This window comes from Triticum urartu, chromosome 1 (genome assembly GCF_003073215.2).
Source record: "Triticum urartu cultivar G1812 chromosome 1, Tu2.1, whole genome shotgun sequence".
Classification (NCBI taxonomy): Eukaryota; Viridiplantae; Streptophyta; class Magnoliopsida; order Poales; family Poaceae; genus Triticum; species Triticum urartu.
The window spans coordinates 562187540-562204598 of NC_053022.1; the positions used below are offsets into that span (position 1 = coordinate 562187540).

A 17059-nucleotide genomic window follows, 5' to 3' on the forward strand; every position below is an offset into this window, starting at 1 on the left:
GCCTCTAGTTGACTAGCTCGTTGATCGATAGATGGTCATGGTTTCCTGACCATGGACATTGGATGTCATTGATAACAGGATCACATCATTAGGAGAATGATGTGATGGACAAGACCCAATCTTAAGCGCAGCACAAGATCGTGAAGTTCGTTTGCTAAAGCTTTTCTAATGTCAAGTATCATTTCCTTAGACCATGAGATTGTGCAACTCCCGGATACCGTAGGAATGCTTTGGGTGTACCAAACATCACAATGTAACTTGGTGGCTATAAAGGTGCATTACAGGTATCTCCGAAAGTGTCTGTTGGGTTGGCACGAATCGAGACTGGTATTTGTCACTCCGTATGACGGAGAGGTATCTCTGGGCCCACTCGGTAATGCATCATCACAATGAGCTCAATGTAACTAAGGAGTTAGCCACGGGATCATGTGTTATGGAACGAGTAAAGTGACTTGCCAGTAATGAGATTGAACGAGGTATTGGGATACCGACGATCGAATCTCGGGCAAGTAACATACCGATAGACAAAGGGAATTGTATACGGGATTGATTGAATCCCCGACATCGTGGTTCATCCGATGAGATCATCGTGAAACATGTGGGAGCCAATATGGGTATCCAGATCCCTCTATTGGTTATTGGCCGGAGAGATGTCTCGGTCATGTCTGCATGGTTCCCAAACCCGTAGGGTCTTCACACTTAAGGTTTGGTGACGCTAGAGTTGTAATGGGAAATAGTATGTGGTTACCGAAGGTTGTTCGGAGTCCCGGATGTGACGAGGAGTTCCGGAATGGTCCGGAGGTGAAGATCGATATATTGGACGAAGGGTATTGGAGTCCGGAATTGTTCCGGAGGTACCGGGTGACGACCAGCATGTCCGAAAGGGGTTTCGGAGGCCCCGACAAGCGTTGGGGTGCCTTATGGGCCAAGGGGAGGGGGCACATCAGCCCACTAAGGGGCTGAGCGCTCTCCCACCCCATCTCACGTAACTTGGAGAGGTGGGGGCGCCTCCCCTAGGGCAGCCACCCCTCCCGTCTTAGGGGGGCAAGTTTCCTAGGGGTGGGGCGCCCAAACCCATCTAGGGTTTCCCCTCTGGCCGCCGCCCCTCCCCTAGGGAACCCTAGGGCGCCTCTTCCACCCCTTCCCCCTATATATAGTGAGGGAGAGAGAGGGCAGCCGCACACCCTTCCCCTGGCGCAGCCCCTCCCCCTCTCCTACACCTCATCCTCCTCCGTAGCGCTTGGCGAAGCCCTGCCGGAGAACCACGCGCCCCCCACCCTCGTGGACCCCATATAGTTCCACCGACGTATTTCTTTCGCCTATATATACTCTCATACCCTAGAAACATTAGGGGGAGCCACGGAACCACTTTCCATCGCCGCAACCTTCTGTACCCGTGAGATCCCATCTTGGGGCCTTTTCCGGCGATCTGCCAGAGGGGGAATCGATCACGGAGGGCTTCTACATCAACACCATAGCCTCTGGGATGAAGCGTGAGTAGTTTACCACAGACCTTCGTGTCCATAGTTATTAGCTAGATGGCTTCTTCTCTCTCTTTGATCTTCAATACAAAGTTCTCCTCGATGTTCTTGGAGATCTATTCGATGTAATACTCTTTTGCGGTGTGTTTGCCGAGATTCGATGAATTGTGGATTTATGAACTTGATTATCTATGAATATTATTTGGTTCTTTTCTGAATTCTTATATGCATGATTTGATATCTTTGCAAGTCTCTTCGAATTATCGGTTTAGTTTGGCCTAAAGTAAATATCTTTCTTGCAATATCTTGCAATATCTTGAAGATATTGCATCTCTTTTATTTGCACCGCATCTTGTTTACTATTTTGCAGTTCCCGCCAACCCTTTCCCGCCATACTGCAGTCGTTTTTTTCCTGCCATTTTCTTCTCTCTACCTATAAAACCCCCTTCAGACGGGGGTGGATAAGCATTCCAGTGTAGTGTAGTCGAGATGTCCCATTATCCTTTCGATCGTAGTTTTCACCCTGGGATGAGCAGGACTCTTCTGAGGCTAGCTACCGATTTCAGGATGGACAATAGCATAGTTCCATGGGACGAACTCACCGGCAGTGACATCATAATGAATGAGTTGGCTCACGAATTACGTAGGTCTGGGTGGCTTGAAAGGACCTATGAGGAGGTACGTAAAGAACTTCTTAGGTTGCATGAAAGATGGAAGAAGGTAGTGGAGCTGAAGAGTGAAACTTTCAAAAGAACTGCAGAAAAGCATCCATTTTTACGGACTGAAGAAAGCGAAGACGATGATGATATCTTCATGCCGCCGCTTCTGGGTTCTGCATCCTCGAAGGGCAAGTGTTCTGTGATTTTTTTTCAAAACTGTGATGATTTTTATAGCAAATTTGGAATCTATGCGTCCTCACGCAAGAAAATCAAAACTCTTGCCCACTTCAGTCTAGAAAATCAATGTCTAAGATGGGCAATGGTTGCACAGTATTTATATGCCAAAATAAAAAAAATACATTTCGGCCTAACGTAAGCCAAAGAGTGGAGCCATGCAACTTCAGCCAACCGTTAACGGGAAAAGGTGGGCCCAAGAGACTTTTCGGCATACTCCTGATCAAAAAGGACTTTTCGGCCTACTACTGACAAAAAGGTCTTTTCGGCCCAGGTACGCACCTCTTCGGCCAAGGCACGGCCGAAAAGTCCATTTCGGCCAAGGGGAGGCCGAAAACACCATTTTCGGCCCACGCGTGACCGACGGGGTGCTAGTTTTGATTTTTCTCCACTGCATGCTATAGTTTCCGAATTTGTTATAAAATACGTCATAGTTTTGAAAAAAAAAATCTCCATTTCCATCTATTTATGTGACAAGTAATTCGGGATGGAGGAAGTATGACGAAGAATCTTGTCCAACAATTGTCATACAAAATCGTAGACTTGGTTTGCTGGGAAGGAGGACTCAGCAAGATCGTGCACCTAGCAGGATGCTATTTCGTACTGCTGCTTCGTCCGGAAGAGCTCCACAGATCTACGAGTACTAGTAAACTGCTGACATTTAGAAGGCTGTTTGGTACTGCAGCAGTGACGCTTCCACCTCTACTTCCTCCCTTCAGCTGAATGCTTATATATCAATAGCAAGATTATTATTATTTTGAACAAACACGCCCCCTGTACTATTATATCAGAAAGAACAGTACAAACAATGCCACAAGGTCTTGGTCTACCTTATGATCCTATTTTAGTTCCTGTAATCATTGATATGGACTAGTGGAAGTTTTGCAAGATTGCCCAAAAAAATTGGATAATGAGAAGATTTCTGCACCCCACAAGGATGAAATATTCATGGTGGAAAATGGTCGTACAAATTTCAGAATTACAAGTGTAGGAATGGGGCAACCAATCATATCATACTACCTAGTCAAAGTTTCATATTTCGCATCCATTATTGTTGTCTCGTCCTACACACGAAGTGCGACACGATTGCAATACATGCCACATGCTGTCATTTCATATACCATCTCGTTCCCGCTCCTTGGGTTAACGAAAATGGTAGCCCCATTTGTCTGCAGACACATGAAAACAAATTCAGCATGATCCCCGACCCCAACCAGCACAGTATCCTCATGCCGCACGCACAGAAATTCTGTCCACCAGCTCCCAACTGTTTTCACCATTGTTATCCATTTCTTGTGGTGCTAGACACTGAGCTGAAACCCCTCGGCATGGATGAGAAGGAGCCCAAAATCACCTCCATATGAGAGGTTGAAGTTTGCGTTGAATCCATCTGGGGATTTCATGACAAAGAATTGTGGACGCGGCGTGCCAAATCTGACGTGTTAACGTTGCCATGTTGTCAGGAATAGCTAAATTATGGAGCATCCTTCATATCTGGCCTCCCAGTTGCCATATATGGCATTTCAAGACTGCCTTTTGAAGCGTGCTCCATATGGCAGTTGCGTATAATTCCATATGACGGGAAGTAAACTTCACGTGTGGGAATCAAGACTGCCTTTTGAAGCGTGCTCCATATGGCAGTTGCGTATAATTCCATATGACGGGAAGTAAACTTCACGTGTGGGAAAACGATGTCCGATTAACACATGGGTCTTGCGATTATGGAGGGTGCATTATGGTGACTCTGTGTTTGCGACAGTTTTTGATGTTAGTGATCAAGAGTAGTGGAGCAAGAAGACATCTGACAAGGAGTGAAAATAGTTTATTTCTGAGGTTATTATCGAGTGCACTTTCAAGTGGTAGCACAAATATGTTTGATGCAAAAATCAAGTCAAGTCCTTAATAAAGCAGAGACGACGTAGAGAACGTGCGTGTGGACTTGGAATATATTATCACATTCACAGCACGCAAAGCTAAGGCATGCAGGCAGCAGGGACGGCATAGTACTAGAAGTATATCATTCCAAACTTGTGAGGACCTAGTAGAATATCATTGTGGGCACGCAAAGCTAGAGCATTCCAAAGTGAGAGGCTGGCTGGGGCTGTAAAGTTGTAGCCGTGCATGTCCAATTTATCTTTGGCTTTGACAACATGACGAGAGCCCGCCAGCCAAACTTATATTTGGCTACCGTGAGACTTCATTCATCACTGCTCTCTGCTCGCAGGGTCTCCAGCTCCCTCGAGTGATTGTTACTTGTGATAAACATAGATAAGGATACACTCATAGACACGTACACACACAAGCACAAGGAGAGAGAGAGAGAGAGAGATGGAGACGTCTTACATTTGGAGAGGAGCTCTGCAATGGTGGGACGATTGGCAGCTGCGCGTGCTCGTCCTGGGCAGCCTGGGCCTTCAGTGGTTCCTCCTGCTGGCTGCCCCCATGCGCAAGTACGCCCTCCCGCGCGTCTTGAGGACGTTCATCTGGCTGGCGTATATTTCCAGCGATCCTCTGGCAATCTACGCGCTGGCCACCCTCTTCAATATAATCGCCACGCAAAGACCAGCAACTTCGGTGGTGACACTGGCCGCGAGCAGCAGTCGAGCATCCTGGAGGTCCTATGGGCTCCGATCCTTCTCATCTACCTCGGTGGGCAGGAGGGAATGAGTGGCTACGAGATAGAGGACAACAAGCTGTGGGGGAAGCACACCGTGACCTTGGTGTCCCAGGTGGCCGTCGCCCTGTACGCCTTCTACAAGTCGTGGCCCAGATCCAACGACCCAAAGCTATTGGTGGTCGCGGTTCTTCTCTTCGTCGTCGGGGTCATCAGCTTCAGCCAGAAGCCATGGGATCTCAAAGCTAAAGCCAGGAGACTGGCGGCTGTATCGTCCGGGATGCAAGGACCAAAGAAGCCTTCCAACTGGAGGGAGCGAATGAACCAGTTTTTCTTCGGGGCGAGCCACTGCTTCACCGGCACCCGGAAGGCACAAAGTAATTTTTCAACCAATTTTTGTTTAGCTATATGTAGGTTGGCTGAAAATACAATTTGGGTCAGTCGATTTTTTGCGCCATTGATTTCTGCTTCAAGATTCATGCTCCTTGTTTTTTTGTTTCTGTTGTGACTACTGTTGTGTTTTGGGCTCAAATATTCCACTGACCACGGTTTTGGGTCAGTCGATTCATTATTGCGCTTAGGCCCATTTTGCTTATCTGTTGATAGGCCGACGTTGCTTCCTCTTTTTTTCTGTTTGTATGCATTTTTTTCTTTTTCTTTTCTAGTCGGTTTTTGTCGGTACTTTTGGGACGTTGCATGGGTGTAAAATGTATACATGCATGTATCGTACGTATAACATGTGTATAAATTATACTATCTCCGTGTCAAAATATAAGACGTTTTTGTAGGCTAGTTTAGCCTAAAAAATGTCTGATATTTTGGTACTGAGGTAGTACTAGAGTGCAAAAATTGCACTACCGTATGTTTATTTCTTACATATTAAAAAAGTGTAAAGTTGCATACAACTTTTTCTAAGTATTATTATTTTTCTTCTTCTTAAAGGGTATAATAGCAATGCCACTAATTCATTCTACCTCTTCATTTTTTTAGTTTTTCTTTCTTTTTCTTTTTTTCTAAGGGTAATATAAATGTCACTAATTCATAAGTTCGGAGGAAACTTCATCTTTTCGAAATCCCACTATTATAACCGTGTTCTTGCATATTATAAAAAAGCTAATTTTATGTAAACTATGTGCAAATTTTGAGATTATTTGCTTAAAACTTTTCGTTTTTTTCTCCTTATTAAATGGTAATAGCAATGCCCTAATTCGTTCTTTCTTAGAAAACTTAATTATTTTGATTTTAGTTTAGTTTTTTCACTTTCTTTCTTTTGAAAGGATAATATCAATGGCACTAACCCGTTCTATCTTGGAAAACTTTATTATTTTCATTTTATTCCAGTTTCTGTTTCATTTTCTTTCTTCTTAAAGGGTAATATCAATGTCACTAATACATTCGTCCTTATAAAAAAAATTATTTTAGTTTTTGTTTTATTTCTCTTTTCCTCTTCAATGGTAATACCAATGCCACAAATTACAGTACTATATTTTTGTTGTTGCATATTTTTAAAAAGTGTGCAGTTTTCTTGTATATATTGTGCAAATTTTATAATTGTTTGTAATAATTTTTTTATTCTGTCTTGTTAGAGAGTAATACCAATGACACTAATTCCTACTTTCTAAGAAAATTCATTATTTTAATTTGTTTTAGTTTTTATTATTTTTTCTTTATTTTTGAAGGATAATACCAATGCCGCTGATTCATTCTTACGCATAAGTTTTATTATTTTAATTTTTTAATTTTATTTCATGTTTTGATTCTTTAATGATAATACCAATGCCACTAATTCATCCTTTTTGAAACTTCTTTTTCCAAAAATTTATCTATATTCTTACTCTTGCATATTAGAAAAAATGTAATTTCTGTGTAAACTGTGTGCAAATTTTGTAACTGTTTGTTTTAGATTTTGTTTTAGTTTCTTTTTTCTTAAAGGGTAATACTAATGTGACTAATTCATTCTTTCTTAAAAAACTTCATTATTTTTTATTTAGTTTTAGTTTTTATGTGTGGAAACTTCATTTTTTATTTTTATGTGTGTAAGTATATAAGCAACTATTGCACATTATGTATGCAAATTATACTAGAGCGTGAAAATTGCAATATTATATGTTTATTCTTTGCATAGTACAAAACATGCAATTTATGTTACTAATTCATTCTTTCTTAGGGAAACTTCTTTTTCGCAAAAAAATATCCACACTTATATGTTTGTTATTACATATTATAAAAAACATAATTTATGTGTATATTTTGGCATTTTTAAAAAATGTTTATATTTTCTTTCTTCTTGACTTTTTAAATTATTTTGTTAAGTGCACACATTCATTATTTTGATTTTGTATTGTTTTCTTTCTTCTTTTAGGGTAATACAAAAGCCACTAATTAAGTCCTTGCGAGACTTCCTTTTTGCAAAAACTTCACTATTATATGCTTATTCTTGCATGCTATATTAAACCACAATTTATATGTTAATTTTTTTCATTTTTTCCTAAAATATTCTTTCATTATTTGTTTTATCTTGGCCAATGGGTCAAGCTATTCTGAGATGTTCTGCTTAACTATCTTGACATTTGGTTATACTCCAATAAAAATCACATCATCTATTGGACCTAGCTCGTATATAAATCTCGGTTTGGTAGTTGGGTATGAAGAGGTGAAGACGTTATTGAATATTTAGAATGTGTAGGAAAGTTCTTAGATAATTTTTGGATATCTCGGTTTGGTAGTTGACGTACCAAAAAATGATTATTTGTGATTTGCGGTTATTGTAAGTTTTCTTTATCCCTTTGCATTCATTCATGCCATTTTCACCCTGTTGAGAAGCGTACATACATAACTTTTCACCAAGCTACGGTCCACACTGCGTCAGATGTACTAGTGTGGAATGTTTTCAGTCAACTGACCTCTAGCCGATCCCTTTTTCAACAGGCGGACTGGAGGAGGGCGGCAGGAAGCAGCAGGTGGTCTGGACGGAGGCAGACAGAGTGTTGATGGTGCTTGCAGACATGTCTCTGCTAGCAGCTGCCAAGGACCTGGTAGCACAAAAGAAAATCGGCAAGGTGGAGGATGTTCTGCAACCTCTGGTCGTCGCTGAGATGGCCTTGCCGGGCTGGCTGCGGATCATATTCGCATTCCACTACACCAGAGAGCATGTGGTTGGAGGTCCCAATCCTCTCTACCTGCTCTATCATCGGTTGATGGTCCCGATCCTGCACATCACCGCCCTGACGCTGTTTGCAATGAGCGGCAAGCACCCGTACAAGCACACCGACGTGAAGATAACATACATCGTTATGTGCCTCACTGCCGCCATGGATGTCCTCGCGCCATCCATCCACCGACTCCTATACCACACCACCTAATGTCCAAGACAAAATTTACAGCCCTGTGCGGGACGATACCCAGCTATAACCTCATAGACACCGCTCTCCGGGAAGGTGACAAGAGCATTGGGTGGATATACATGTCTGCCAGGAGCATGGGCTTCAATTGCAATTTCAACAGCTTTTGCAGGCCTCAACTTGGTCAACTGTACGAAAAGGTCACACAAACTGTGATTATAGATCTGGTGGAAACACAAGACCAAGACCTTGCGAGTTACAGGATCTTCAATTCCAGCAACTGGGTTCTAAGCAAGGAGCTGCGAGAGATAAAACAATGCTTAGGCGTCTCATTTGACCGGAGCGTCCTTCTGTGGCACATCGCCACTGATCTTTGCTTCCGCTGCGATGACTTGGTCGATGATGTTGGTGAACAAGAAGCAGGATATGGTGGAGGACTACAAGAAGGAGGAAGAGTAGTAGAACAAGTAGATGAAGAAGGAAGAGTAGTAGGGCTAGAAGAAGTACCACAACAACAAATGAGGGGGGACCCATTATTACAGCTTGATATGGATTGCGCATTTGCAATATCCAACTACATGGCACACCTGCTAAATTTCAACCCTGAGATGCTTCTGACCGGCAGCAGGCACCATCTCATCTCCGAAGCCATGGAGGAAATCAAATCCTCCTTTTTGTCCAAGAAGGATCAGTTGAGCCAAAAGGATCAACTAAAGGAGCTCATATACAACATGGCGGAGGGTGAGCACAAGTCAGTCAATGGACATGATGACACAAGCCAAGTCTTCGTCCACATCACCGAGGCATCCAAGCTTTTTTTTTCTTTTTGACGGTACCGAGGCATCCAAGCTTGCGAAAGAGCTGTTGCGGGTGCCGGACCGTAAGACGCGCTGGAAGCTCATGTACCGGGCGTGGCTGGGCATGCTCTGCTACTCCGCCAGCATGTGCAGGGGCTACCTGCACGCCAAGAGCTTGGGTGAAGGCGGAGAGTTCCTCACTTACGTCTGGCTCGTGCTCATGCTCAAGGGGGCCAAGAGCTTGGTCGACAAGCTTCAGATGCCGCCGGAGACTCAAGCTTCCGACAATGCCGGATCACAAGCATGAGATCATCAAGGGTCGGAAGACGAGGCCGATCGAAGAGCGCAGACTGTGCGTGGTTCATTGATTTATCTACCTGTTTGCTTGTTTTTCTGATGCATTTCTGTTTGTGTGTTGATGACTAGTAGTTGCTAATAATCTTCTTGTTCTTGTGTGTTTAATATTTTTGCAGTAACTGTTTATTGGCCACTAGTTGAGCTATGTCATTTACGCTCTTCTCATGTATACACAATGCCCACTAGCTAGGCTGCTACTAGCAAGCATTTTTGTATCACGCTTTGTGTTAATTTCTCTGGCTCATATTACTTGTTGCTCAAACCTATCCATATTACAAGGGCCCTCCGATCCACATTACTTGTTGCTCAAACTGATGTATTTACCACTGAAATACGTCTAGATACGTCTGTTTGGACGACAAGTAATATGGATTGTTGTAGGGAGTATAAACATAATATCAGGCAGGCAGCAAGCAGCCTGATGGTTTTAAAGTTCGGACATGGTTCTACAAACACCTATCTAGCTCAGGTGCCCTAGTAATTCGACCAAGTGTGCTGGAAAAAGAAACCGCAAACTTTCTGCAATTTTCCTAGAGTATTCTGTTCAAAACTGGGTATCAAAGAACAATGTACGGAAGAACATACCATTTAGTTCTGCATGATCATCATGGTCTACAATAACAATACAACATAGCCTTCTGGTTCTTTAGCTAATCAGTACACGTAAGGTAGAATCCTCCAGGGCACAAGCTTGCAGTACTCTGCCCAGATGTCCTTGTACTTCTCCGAGCACCTCGCCTCGTCTCTTCTCTCCCTCCATATCAGCAGGATCAGCAGGTAGGTCGGGTAGAAGTACGGGATCACAGAGCTGCAGAAAAAAATTATGGGTTACATACAAGGTTACATACATGCTTGACAGGATTGAGATGACTGATCTTAAGCCACAGGAAGGGTATCTCTCACCTGGCTCCACAAGGCAAGCTGAATGAGAGTGCCAGAAGCAGATCTCCAAGGTAATTGCAGTGCCTTGCAATGCCCCTACACGCAACGACAAAGAGACAAAGGACTTGTTCTTTTAGTTTTTTTACATTCAGGACAGCAGCAGTTAGCATGCATGATTACTCCCAAGAGACAAGGGGACATCCAAGGTTTGAAAAACTTCACATGTCTAGAAAACTACTGCTGTTCAGTCAAGTGCAATGGTTGCATAAATCTGTCGCGAACATCATTTAGGTAGGCAGGCGCGCAGTGTTCTAACTAGTATGAATCACATTTGTGTTGACTGTTTACCTACTTACTACCTACCTACATGTGCTTCCCTCACATTTTTCTTCAGCCGACTAAACAGGACCGGCTAAATATTCAGAAGAAGAAAAAAGTGTATGCGGGCTCTATTTTGTTTACACTCTATTAAACAGAAAGAGATCAATTGCAGTACAAGATGCTGCTAAAATAGCCAGCATTACACAGTTCAGAACAAGATGTGCACAGATAACTAGTCGACAAAGAAGAAAAACAAGCACAGGTTCCACGAGATGAATGTAGAACTTACCAGTAGCCAGATACAAGTAGTTTTCCCCCAACAACTTTGGGAGGTTTACCCCATATAGGAGCTTTAGGGTCCTTCTTGAACAAATGTTTCTGTTTGTTGGCACCTCTGAACACTAGATAGCTGTGTGCAAAATGAAGCAAGGCTTGGTCAAAGATATTACAATGCAAGAAGCAGATTGTACAGCATAGGTAATCCAATGGAGAGTTTGTGAGGGACACGGAAAAGAGTACCCAATAAGGAAAATGATGCAGTTAGCAACGGAAGCCAAAAGTGGCAGCTCCACTTTGTTTCTCAGAAGCCACCAACCCTGGTCAACAACACATCATAAAACTTGGTGAGCAGCTCATTTGACAACCTTCATAATTTAACACAAGAGACAGGGATACTATTACAGGAAGCTGCACATTTGATAGTCATATAACTGAGAGAACAAATTTAGGAATAATGCACTGAGTAAAGTATATTCAGTAGCGGCATGAGTAGATATTAGCAATTCAAATAATACCCTTTTTCCATAAATGGAATACCTGAATAGTGAAGGTAAAAGGAATGAAAACTAGATCACCAAACACCAGCATGAATCCCAACCTTTCCGCAATAATGTCCCATCTGGAAATAATGGTCAAGCGAATCACAGGAAGGAAAAAAAAAACAATGAAGTATGAAGCTTCATCCTTGCCACCATAAGCCCCATATGCAGTCTATAAGCAACAACACTGGCATATTGCAATTACTTCATCTATTTACTAGAAACAACATGTACTTACGTGGAGGTCATGAATTCTTCATGAATGAAGTAATCTATAATATACCACTGCATGAAGAAACATAATTACTTTCGCTTATGATATAGTAGTTGATGATCGAATAAGTAGTTGTCAGTGTTCAATACCCCACAAAAGAATTGGTAAAGAATGACTGCACGGTTAACTGAACCAGCTAGGTAGCTCTTTGCAAGCAAAGAGAGGTTGATAAACAACCATGCCATCATTCCAGCCCTTATGAAAAAGAACCTGCAACCATGATGAACAGAAGAAAAAACATTTATGATCAGGTCCATAGTTTACTGTGATTCATACTTTTTTTACTGTTTTAGTGATAAAGTTATGCGGGGAAAGTTTTTGAAACTGAATATATATAGTTAATATTCAACATTAACTTGTATTCACACTAATTGCCACCACAAAATAGGATGATATGACCTGTGGAAACAATTATGCAGAAATAAATAAATAGCTATGCAGCATGCCGAACTTCATTTCCAATTGTACTTCAGTCTATAAGAAATATTCATTTGTATTTATGTATCTATATAAAAATAGAAGCTAGCATGTCAGTTTTAAAGGCAGGAGATCTCAAGAAAATAAAAACTTGCTGTTAATTTATCAATGGGTTAACAAGACCAGTATCAAATAAATGGGAGTAGCTACACTAGCAAACCAATAACTCAATTTTCACAGCAATCATATGCCATCCCAAATTTCCCAGCAAGTGTCACAATTACGTAAGTAAACAAGGAAGACACTGCCAACGTACTTGAGGTCAACTCTCATGAAATGGGGATTAAGCTGCACTCCGAACCACCTGTTAGACAAAGTGGCACCTAACATCATTAAACAGGAAAACAGGAGTGGAATAGACAAGGTGATATCTAACATCATTAAACAAGAAAACAGGAGTGGAGTTCTGAAAATAAAAGGTCCTGTTTGTGTGAATAAAGTTGCGCAAAAGTACCAATCTTCTATGAAGCTCCCAGTAGCATGTGGTTTCAATGAAGAACTTTGATGGCGGGACCTTAACCCAGTATAATAGAGCAGGAAACTGACCTGAAATGGAACATGATGACATGAGTTAATCGAGAGGATGTTATTTGATTTGTTCCACCTGTGACCAGATGTTACCAAATAGTATTAGGTGTTCAAGTTCAATACTAGTGTTATTACCCAAATCTGGCTTTACCATGACTGAACTTGTGACAGTTGGGTTCAGACATGAGTGTCCAACAAGTCTAAATTTACATCATAGTTGTATAAATAAGATGTCGAGGTAGGAAGTGGCACCTACAATGACACTGAAAGTGAAGGTGGTCGACAGCAGCTCGAGCCCACGGTCAGCCACGACCTGCAAAGCAAATAACAATCGCGACCCCGATCAATTCAGCATAACTTTTTGTGACTCTCCCGGATGCGGTTGACTTTTGTGGATCTCACCGTGGGAGTCATCCAGCCCGTGTAGACGCCGAGCGCGGAGAGCCCCAGGAGCAGCAGGAGCGAGAGCAGACCTGCACACGCGCGCGCGCGCCGGTTAGAGTCGGCTGAGCAGACAGACAGACGGCGGAAGAAAGAGAAGCGCTTTGCGCGTCAGAGAGAGAGAGAGAGAGAGAGAGAGAGAGAGAGAGAGAGAGAGAGAGAGAGAGAGAGAGAGAGGGAGAGATGAGGGGCACCATTGCAACGGTAGTGGAGGCGGGAGGAGTCGGGGAGGACGGCGCCGGCGACGAGCTTGCCGGGGAGGAGGGCGCCCGCAGCGGCGAGGTACGCGAGGTAGGAGGCCAGCACCACCGCCGCGCTCCAGGAGGGCGCCAGCGCCGCGAGCACGCCGGCGGCGGCCGCCGCGTCCATCCCCGTCGTCGCGGCGAAAGGGGATCTCAGCTAGTCACTCTGAAGCCAACTGCAGCGCGACGAATCCGGAGGAAATCGGGGGAGCCCGTGGACCACAGTAAACTGGGAGTCAAATTTCCAGTGAAGGTGGGCCTTTGAATTCAAAGGAGGCCCATTTCCGTCAGCTCTGTTTGAAACGCAGGTCTTTTTTTTGTATATATAATGCGTCCCTCAAATTCGAACAAAAATTTGCAGAAAATTTTGGATAATTTCATAGAAATACTGTGATTCATGTAGGGTGCCTCGGGAGGATTTATTTACATAACTTGCCAACAAGATGCATGGCAAGGAACTCAGCGCTGGCTGCCACCCCGACCGTGTCTGCCCTTATGTGTATGTGTGTTTTTAAAGGATGCCAAGACCTCGCGTGTATTGTGCAAGTAACCAAACTATTGTTTGAGAGACAACTCAAGTGCACACTGATATCGGTAAAATATGTGAATATTGATTTGTATGTATGGACATATGTATGTGGCAACCGTGTGGCAGATTGCAAAACTGCCACACGATCTCATAAAGCGATCCCTTCGTCAAACCCACCCACCCAGGCACCCATGATCCCCACCTACCTATCGCGTTGCTACCCTGCGCAGAATCTCGTGGTCCCCGCCCACGCCGCCAGTCCGTGCCCCCAAGCTCGACATGCTTGCCAGCCCTTCCTGGGTCGAGGTCGTCCGTGTTGATCCACTCCGCCGAGCGCTGCCACCGCCGTCAACGCGAGTCCCGGCCACCGCGCTCACGTGCTTCCCCATCTCAGCGTACTTCCTTCTCAGGCGGTCGTGATGGGAAGGCAGAGGAGGGCCATGGTGGGGCGAGCAGCGGTGCTCTCCCTTGAAGCAGGGCTAGAAGCGAGGCGGCGAGTGCGCGTTTCACGGTTGGAAAGGCGGGCGGGCGACGACTGCCGGCACGGGTGCTGCTGCTGTGGCCACTCGCGACAAGCGGTGGTAGATAGCCTAACGAGCTGCTGTAGCGGGTGCGGGGCTCACAACCGGGAAGACGATGGGCAGCGGCGTCCGGTGCTCACCCAGTAGCCGGAGAGGCCAACGACGGCGGCCGACGTTGTTGCTGCTGGTGCTGCCGCGTCCACACGTGATGAGTTGTTGCGGCTATGGACCAAGATCCATTCAGCAAGCAGCAGTTTCTCATACTTGTTGTTTGATTGATCCATTCAACTACAAGAGTGCACGTCTCTGTGTCGCGGACATGGACCAAGATCAGCAGTTGTTTGGTCCATTCAGCTCCGGCTCATGCGTCTACTTCGAATGATGATGATGCTTTTTACAAGTGCCAGTAGTAGCTTGAAGGAAAGAGCCTCATGTTGATGAAAATAGAATGATGCTAGCATCAATTTTGAAGCAGCAGCAGCAGATCTAGCATCAATTTTGTTCTCTCTTAAGGTGAATAGAGTACTCAGCTTCTCTTTGGTTGAAATTTTTCTCATAAATAGGGGGTTATATGTTGATGATAAATCATGGTTGTTGAAAATAGTCTCGCAAGAGGTGAAGAACCAAATCCATTGTATATTTTATCTGTTCTTTCCCAAACCAAACACACACTTAGATACAAACATCGCGATAACTTTGACCCAGGGAAAAAATGTTGGAAAATATACCCCGGTAATTGATGTGTAAATATCATGATAATATACACACAAAAGAGCTGATAACTCACATACAAATATCACGGTAATTTTGGACCCTAGGAAAATGTTCTTGAAAACATACCCTGATAAATTACGTGAAAATAATATGGTAATATATGAAAAACATACCCGATAAATTACATACAAACAACGCAGTAACTTTTACCAAAGAAAGAAAAACGTTGTTGAAAAACATACCCGGTAACTTATATGAAAATACCATGGTAATATACGAACCACCTATCCGATAACCTACTTACAAACACCACGGTAACTTTAACCAAGGAGGGGAAATTATTGAAAAACGTCATTGATAACTTAAGTAAAAATAGCACGGTAATATATGAACCACATGCCCGATAAGTTACTTACAAACATCACGGTAACTTTGACCAAAGGGCGGTGGGATTGTTAAAAACATCCCCCGATAACTTATGTGAAAATAGCACGGTAATTAAAGAACCGTGTACCTGATAACTTACGTACAAATACCGCGGTAACTTTGACCAAGGAGAGAAAAAGTTGTTGAAAACATACCCCCCTCCCCCTGATAACTTATGTAATAATAGCACGGTAATGCACGAATTACATACCTGATAACTTAAGTACAAACACCATTGTAACTTTTGACCAAGGGGGGAAAATTGCTGAAAAATATAACCCCGTTAACTTATGTATAAATACCACGGTGAATAGCATACTACAGGGGTGGTAACTTATGTAGCCGAGGCATATTAACTTTTGACCCAGAAAAAGAAGTCGTTGGAATATACGTACCAACATGGGATATAGTTCCGAAGATCTCGTGGCGACGAATCTTTTATGTGAAAACGGTTTTGCATCAGATCGATGGTTTGAGGTACAAAACATTTTGAATTTTGAGAATAAGAAGAATCTAAGAGGACATCGACTTTTTTGTGCTCTAGTGCATACATACATATGCATGTAGAGAAGGTGTGAGAACAATGTTTATGCCTCCGGTAATTTATGTGAAAATACCATGGTAAGTTGCATACTACATGTGTGATAACTTATGTAGCCGAGGCGTGGTAACTTTTGATCTGGAAAAAAATCCGTTGGAACATACCAACATGGGATCTAGTTTTGAAGATCTCGCCGTGACGAGTCTTTTATGTCAAAACGGTTTTTGCATCGGACTGACGGTTTGAGCTACAAAACATTTTGAATTTTCGAAATAAGGATAATCTAGGATGAGATCAACTTTTTTGTCTTCTGGTGCATGCATGTAATTAAAGTAATGAATGCCCATGAAAGAAAGATGATTCATTCTAATGCAATTATGCATGTAATTAAAGAGGAAAAAGAAGGTGTGTGGTAGTTTTAGCTATGTGGCACACGTGTGCCAAATATCATAGTCCTATATGTATCTAGTGGTATGCATGTATGGACCATGCATATAAAAATCCAATCAAAAATATATAATATTCTTTCTCTGCGAAAAATGTCTGAACATATGGCATCCACATATCACGTAGATCATCATGAACATGGTGATTCTAGTGTTGGGACACACGTACAGACATATCCGCCTTGGTGGGAGTGGGAACAAAACAAAGTTTAGCCATATTCACCTTGGTGGGAACAAAATAAAGTTTATCCAGTGTGGAGCTAAGTCATGAATACCTCACACGAGTAGCCTGTTTTAGACCATATCTAGAATGCAATAATAGGTAGATACGTCTTTAATAGATGTACAAAATTGTCAACCAAAACAGTGGCCAAGCACCATTGTATGTTCCAAACTTAAAGAACTGAGTTCTTGCA

The 17059-nt window shown here is 43.1% G+C and overlaps 1 protein-coding gene and 1 pseudogene across 1 annotated transcript; one reads left to right on the top strand and one right to left on the bottom strand.

The window, feature by feature from the left end:
* The first annotated feature begins 4172 nt into the window (after positions 1 to 4172).
* Positions 4173 to 8361, top strand: LOC125530546 (annotated as a pseudogene).
* Positions 8362 to 9979: 1618 nt separating this feature from the next.
* LOC125530536 (delta(14)-sterol reductase) lies at positions 9980 to 13684 on the bottom strand. Its single transcript, XM_048694922.1, has 12 exons — positions 13419 to 13684; positions 13186 to 13256; positions 13040 to 13096; positions 12710 to 12801; positions 12512 to 12559; positions 11868 to 11988; positions 11743 to 11789; positions 11503 to 11584; positions 11206 to 11282; positions 10976 to 11095; positions 10387 to 10461; positions 9980 to 10291 (listed from the first exon to the last, which is right to left on the bottom strand). The coding sequence occupies exons 1-12, from the start codon at positions 13591 to 13593 to the stop codon at positions 10138 to 10140; spliced, it is 1119 nt and encodes a 372-aa protein (XP_048550879.1). The 5' UTR covers positions 13594 to 13684; the 3' UTR covers positions 9980 to 10137.
* Between the last annotated feature and the right edge of the window lie 3375 nt (positions 13685 to 17059).

Coding starts and splice junctions, on each gene's coding strand:
- LOC125530536 (XM_048694922.1), bottom strand. CDS start 13,593: ATGGACGCGGCGGCCGCCGCCGGCGTGCTCGCGGCGCTGGCGCCCTCC. Junction 13,257..13,418: donor CCTCCACTACCGTTGCAATG/GTGCCCCTCATC, acceptor GCGCGTGTGCAG/GTCTGCTCTCGCTCCTGCTG. Junction 11,283..11,502: donor CTTTTACCTTCACTATTCAG/GTATTCCATTTA, acceptor GTTGTTGACCAG/GGTTGGTGGCTTCTGAGAAA.